Genomic DNA, 6,955 nt, shown 5'->3' with positions numbered 1-6,955 from the left:
TTCTGATAGAGAAATCAAATATTCTTGTGAGATCACCAAAAGATTAAGTCAGACGCACCACATAAACAACCTTTTGTATAACCTTTGCCAATTAGCTCAGACCAGAAGCAGAAGTCCCAGCAACAAACAAAAATTCATTTAAAGCTGACTTTAAAAAATGATAAAAGTTTGTTTGATAAACAGCACAGAGCATACCCTGTCCTAAGCAGTCTTTTAAAAGCCATGCCTTCGAAATAACCATTGCTAATTATTTATCATCTGATGTTTCTGGCTTATGTTTTACAGCCAAGATACCTGTTAGTATATATAAGCAATGTTTTGTTTTGTTTTTTTGCTCTGCTCTGTCTGGTTAGATGAGCAATAAAATGAGAAAAAAATCCTCATTTAGTTTATAAGCAAGGTCTTCAGCGACAGTTAATAGTGATTTGATCTCAAAATGTTAATGGTTCCACTATGTTCAGAAAAATAATCTAAAATGTATATGATGTTCATAGTCAGCCTTTTGACTTTAACCCATTTGTCCAGATTTATCAAAAAAGTTTCTCACAAGATTTCCTGGTTTGATTCTGAAGGTATAGAGCAGGGGCGGGCAATTATTTTGGGCAGAGGGCTGCTTACTGAGTTTTGGCAAGCCATCGAGGACCGCATGACAGCCAGCCAGGGCAGATTAATATTAATTTTCTAAATTTTTTAGGGGCCCCACAGGCCAGATAGAATGGCCTGGCAGGCCGCATCTGGCCCCGGGCCGCTTTTTGCCCACCCCCAATATAGAGCTACAGGAACTTGAAAAATAATGGTAACAAATACTTATTATCCCAAAGGGTTCATCAGCCTCAGCCAAGAGTTTGTTCTCCTCTGGCAATTAAACCTGAATGAATTCTTGCTTGGATATTTCCTACTCTAAAAGTCTTACAGAAAGTGCTTATATTACTTACCTGTATTACAAATTCCACTGGCTTTTCTCTCATTTGCCCATTGACCAGAAAGCCACAAGTGACTTTTCTGTAGCTATAAATGAACACTTATCTATTTGCCCAGCATCTCTGCTGTGTCTGTAGTATACTTCCATGGCATTAACATCCACCTGTATAAACTGGCTCCAGTGCAAAACAGTCTCTTTCATGTATAGGTGGCCATACTGTGGGTGCTGGGTCACTATGTAAGTCAGGTTCTTTAATGGACTGTCCAGGTCGCTAAGCTGAAGAACATCTGGTGAGATCACTCCTGTGCCACTCTCCACTACATGGATGCCTTTGTTGTTAACCAAGGTAGGGGGAACGCGATCAGCGTGCTCAATATTGAACTCCAGCTGCCCACTTCTATTCATCTGACCATTGGCAATGGTGAAACTATTTAGAAAGGAAGGGAGAGAGGATATAATGTGTTATGGATTAAAACAAAATCCAAGCCCCCTCTGCTGCAAATTAACCTCACGTTGCTGTTCTTCACTGTTGTCAAGTTAACTGTGGTTCAAGGTAGGGTGAAGAGACAGGTTTGTCTGTCACTACAACTGGATCCCATCACTGCTTGGTGTGGCAAATTCACCTGAGCACAGAGGAGGCGCCCACATGAGCAGTGACTGAAGACCCTTTTGTCCTGACAGTGAAGCAGTGCCTCCTGATGTCCAGCCTGAACCTACTCTCAGTCAACTTCTGGCCATTGTTTCTTGTTACCCCCGGTAGTGCTTGGGGGAGCAGGGACACTCCCATAGCCTGCTGGTTCCCCTTGGCAAGTTTGTAGATGGCCACCAGATCCCCGCTCAGCCTTCTCTTGCGGAGGCTGAACAGGTTCAGGTCCCATAGCCTCTCCTCGTAGGGGCTGCCCTGCTGCCCCCTGATCATGCGAGTGGCCTCCTCTGGACCCTCTCCATGCTGTCCACATCCCTCCTGAAGTGCGGCGCACAGAACTGGACACAGTACTCCAGCTGCGGCCTGACCAGTGCCGCGTAGAGGGGGAGGATCACCTCCTTGGATCTGTTCATGATGCAGAAACTAATCTTAACAGCATAAGTCTTTTTAAGTTCATTAAAGAGCTCCAAACCAAAGAACAGATGAGGCAGGTGAACACACGTTGAAATACACAGGGGCAAGGGTATGGAGATGTGGATGAGCACTTCACTTGGCTAATCAGATTTTCTCATACCAACTATAAATCACTGCAAACACCAGGACTTAGACATCTAGACATCTTTTGACACCAACCATCCCCACCCCCTCCCAATTTCCAGCATTTCTACCTATGTTCTTAGCAGAAAATATTACAGCTTCCATCACTTTCACATTATCTTGCCCTTCAGAGATTTGGGCCAAAAGGAAAATTCCAAGTGAGAAAAACATCCAAGCATTTCAGAACTTCTGAGGAAAATAAAGCTGTTTTGGGAAAAGTTCTAAGATGGTGGGTAATGGCTTTTGTTTTCTCGCAAACTCTTTATTAATCCCTAAATCAGAGCATCCTGGGAAAACGCAACTGAGGACAAAAAAATGAAAGTTAAAGTTTCATCCCAAAATTTTATATTTAAAAAAATTAGAAAGAAGTAGCAGTGTTGTAGCCATTATGGTCCATGGAATATTTGATAAGAAAGATTTTTTTGTTATTGGAAAAATTATATAGTTGGGAGAGATGTCAGACAAACTTTCAGATGCACAGAAAAAAGTTTAGCTCGTATTAGACAGCAAATAACGTAAGAGGGTAGCGAGATCCTCCCAGGGGCTCCTCAACTTAAACACGTAAGTTCTAAAAGCCCTTGCTCCACCAGTGCCTAAGAAACAAGGGTCACTTTTGTCTTGAAAGTACCACCACTCACCTATATTTTACCCCTTCTTCAAAAGATCCTTAGTGCCTACAATGATCTTGCTTGCTGCCCCGCTTCACCACTCCTCTGCTTCCTTTGGAAAGATGTAAACACTGGGTACTACTAAAGAGTAGTCCCAGCTCTCAGTACACAATTGAGCCTGGCCTCCATCGAGAAGCTATAAGGAAGTGTGAAAACACTTTGCCCCTTCCCAAACACCCATTTGGAGGTACCTAATGCGCGGAAATTATTTCCCACCCACTATGGTGAGGAGGTTAAAAGGATTACTCCCATCCTGGTAAAACAAATCAGTTATGCCAACAATATACCGTGGCTACATAGCAGAGGGTCCTCATCCTCTGCTCCTTGCTCTGAAGTCAATAGGAGGTTTGCCCGAGTAAAGAATGCTGGATTGGTGCCACAATTCATAAAGCTACTTGAATGGTTAAATGTACTACCCGTATGGCATCTCACTCTTGTAGTGATGCACTTTGAGTGCTGCATTCGGCTTAAATAATATATGGTATTTTTTTTTATTTAGCTTCTAAGCCTGTAAAGTGTCCTCAAGTAGGTGAAAGACATGGCTGGTCTTCACTTCCTCTTTACAGAAAGGTTGCAGAACACAAAGAGCAAAATGACAATATTTACAAATCTAGCCAGTGTTAGATACTCTCAGGCCTTCCAAACTAAAAAAGGATCGAGCTGAGATTTTCGTAGGTATGGCTTAGATCTCTGAATACTGCACTTCATGTTCTTAATCACATCTGCTCCAGAGATGAGGCTATGAATAATTAACTATGCCTCCAACATTACAGTCATAGATTCTGGTGGTGGTGACTGGTGGACTGCCATGCACAGCATAAACCATTCAGGAAACTCTGTTATCCACTTTCCCTTTATATTTGTCTTGCAATCACTTACTGCTTAAAAGGGTAAATCTTTCAGAGCTTTAATTAAAGCATTTAAAATAATTTACACTGAAATTGTATGTGCTCGGGTCTGTCAAAATTGATGCTTTAATAACATGTCATCCCTTTTTTCGATTGCCCTGAAATCTGTTAAAATTACCACTAATCTAATTGGGAACAAAGTTGTCAAATGCACGCAGCTCTGACAGTTTGTCTTTCTGCAAACTGCCGACAGATTGCAAGTTACGCATGTGTTGAGCAGATGGGTAAGTTAAAAGGAACACAAAAAAAAGCAATTTATTAAATCACCTGGAACCAGCAGCTCCATTCCAAAAATAGTGAGAATGAAATATAGCAAGAGCTAGGAGAGTTGGCACTGGAATATGCCAGAAGGTACCAGTTACAAAACAAGATAAACATTTTGAGAAGCCTCAGCTGTGTTGCAGAATAATGAGGAGTTATTTAACCCGATATAGATTATCAGCAGAAATTAATTTAGGGTGCAGGGTTTTTTTAATGATTTTTTAATCCCTATATTTAACTCCTTGATTCCTGAAAGACAGGCATCTCTTACTCTCCCCCTTCCTCTTCCTGGAGCCTTCTACTATATCTGCTTTAAATAGTCAATGGCAGTGTGGGAGAAGAGACATACAGATGGTGCCCTCTCCTACAGGTACTCAGCGCATAATCTCTTTCATGTGTTCAGCCTCCATTTATTGAGAGGATGCTGAATCCAGCCATGAACATGGAGCTGAGAATACTATAGCAGCAGTGCACCTCCAAGCTAAGAGTTTAGATTTTATTTCACATGGAGAAAACCTAAAATTTAGATGCAAGCTGAATACATATGGTAAAATGTCAGGTCTCTCCAAATGCAACAGGTGCCCCTAAACTGCTCAGTGTGGACACTTGAGTCACCAAGAATTGTTTATTCATAACAGCAGAGTGCATAAGAACATAAGTGATGCCTTATTTAGTCGGACCACAGGTCCACCTTTAAGTAAGGTACAGGCGACCCCCACTTAGCGCCTTAATTGGTTCCTGAAAAACCGAGCGTTAAGTGAAACAAGCGTTAAGTGAAACCAGAAGTATTTGACGATCCAAGATGGTGACCGCAAGTGTTTTTAATAACCCAAGATGGTGACCATAAGCGTTATAACAAAAGTCGCTGAGCACCAAGTGGAATTAGGTATCAATTTAAAATGAGTGTTATAGCGAAATAGCGTTAAGCAGGGGCTGCCTGTATATCTAGATGGATTTGTGCCCTCCCCATCTCCCACTGACAGCCACCAGCATTCAGAAGTGTCTAGTCAGAGAGCAGGTCCTAAATGTGCTAAATACCAGGCAGGCGAACAGCAAAGTTCCCCACCCCAGAAAGCGTACAGTCTGAATAAAACACAGGACGCAATAAGTGGACAAACCAGATGCATTGGCACAGAGAGTGGGGATAACAAAGGGCTGATTGGCAGATATTGCGGCAAAGCTAAGTTCTAAATAGTGGACCTGAAAAAGGGCATGGCCTGGCTTTAGCAATTTTGACTAGGAGATTGTCCTAAGTGTAGATTCTGCAGACATTTAAAGGATAAGTGAACATGAAGACAACTGAGCCATTTGGACCCATGTGGTGCCTTCTCTCTACTCAATCATGTGGTCTTGGAAAAAAGACCTGAAAAGGAGCCAGCCAGAGACTCCAGCCAGTAGGGCTCTGCAAAGCTTCAGTCCCTGATTCGATTTGGCGGAGATTCAGCCCAATTTGATGGTTGAATCTCTGAATCTTCCGGGCCACTTCTGAGTCCACCAGGGAGCATGCAGGGGCCCCCCCGGCATTCTCCTGGCTCAGCGACTGGTGCCTCTCGAGTCTGGGGGGGCACCCGGGGTCCCCCCTCAGCCAATTGCCAAACCAAGGGAGCACGGGGGGGTGGGGGCAGCGCACTCCCCAGCGGACCCAGAAGTGGACTGGACATACTTCTGGTCCACTTCCGGGTTTGCCACCGAGCACGTGGAGGGTACCCCCGCACTCCTATGGGACACTCCATGTGCCCCAGCATCGCAGCAATCGCAAGCCGCACTGGTACCTCAAGGTCTGTAGAAAAAAAGTTTAAAGCTGTGTCTATGTCCGAATCGCTGATTCTCTGAACCAGCATCAAATCTGCAGATCTGGATTCAGCTGAATTGAATCAGGGACAGTGATCTGAATCAACTAATTGAATCACTGTCCCTGATTCGGGCCGAATCTGAGTCAAATACGGCCCGTTTCACACATGCCGACCAACCAGTAGGAGCAGCTGCAGGGACCTTACCATGTTCAGAAAACATCCTGTAGGTTCAGACCAGGTTTTCGCTGCCCTGTGTTGATCAGCTGTTTATACAAGCCATCTACCTTCCTCAGGGTAACTTCACCTCAGCTTCACTCTGCCCATACCCATCTCACCAGATGCCCTCCCAGCCCACCATCTCCTTGCCCTTCATTTTCTTTCCATTTATCTGATCCCCTTCTAAATACCCTTCCAAATAAAACCAAGGGACTAACATGCCTTTAGCTACCATTCTATTGTTCTTCGTTCTGCCAGTGCAATGCACCCTTCCCTCACCCTGTGTCTGGCTTCCACTATAAACTCTCAGGGGAAGGACTGTCTACTACTCTGTGTTTAAAAAGTGCTTAGCAAAATTGGGCTCCAGTTGCTGGTTGGCCTTTCAGCGTTACTGTAGTAATCATACAGTAAGCACGATTTATTGGTAAAGAGCAAAAGCGTACCTGGTAAGAGAGTGGGCATGAGCAATAGTGCAGGGCTAGATGATAAACGAAGGGCAGAGATGCGCCATTTGTGCTTTTTGCAGTGGAGGAAGAGGAGCTTGTGGAAGAATATAAAGAAAAGATTGATGCGGTCAGAGCAACAAATAAAGAAGACGCAGCATCATTCTGAGTGGGCTTGAGTACCAATGTGCACGGCATGTAGACCAAACAAATGGCAACTGGAGGAGTCGAAGCACATAGGACGTGATCAAGAACCCTGGCAATTTGGAAATGTTGGACAGACTACAGTGGCAAGATTCAGATATGACTTAGAAGCAAGGGTCAAGAGAAGAATCAAAGATGATGCCAAAGTATAGGCTTGTGTGACTGTTGTTGTGACTTCACAACAACAGGGAAATGAGGGAGAAGCAAAGGCTTGGTGAGGGGGGAGGGAGGGAAGGTAGAAGAGAGAAATCAAATGCTCAGTGTTGGCCATGTGGAGCTTAATATTGCTGGCTGAGT

General features: G+C 43.9%; 1 protein-coding gene across 1 annotated transcript in view; it reads right to left on the bottom strand.

Annotated features, from left to right (window-relative positions):
- Positions 1–964: 964 nt before the first annotated feature.
- LOC109305295 (FRAS1-related extracellular matrix protein 1-like) overlaps positions 965–6,955 on the bottom strand; it is a 111,777-nt gene continuing 105,786 nt past the window's right edge. Inside the window, 1 exon segment of the mRNA XM_019528293.1 lies at positions 965–1,349. Within this exon segment, the coding sequence (XP_019383838.1) occupies positions 965–1,349 (385 nt within the window).

Source organism: Gavialis gangeticus, unplaced genomic scaffold (assembly GCF_001723915.1).
Source record: "Gavialis gangeticus isolate Ggan-Ray unplaced genomic scaffold, GavGan_comp1, whole genome shotgun sequence".
NCBI classification, from domain to species: Eukaryota; Metazoa; Chordata; order Crocodylia; family Gavialidae; genus Gavialis; species Gavialis gangeticus.
Note: the sequence above shows the minus strand (reverse complement) of the source record. Positions and strands in the feature narration are given on the sequence as shown.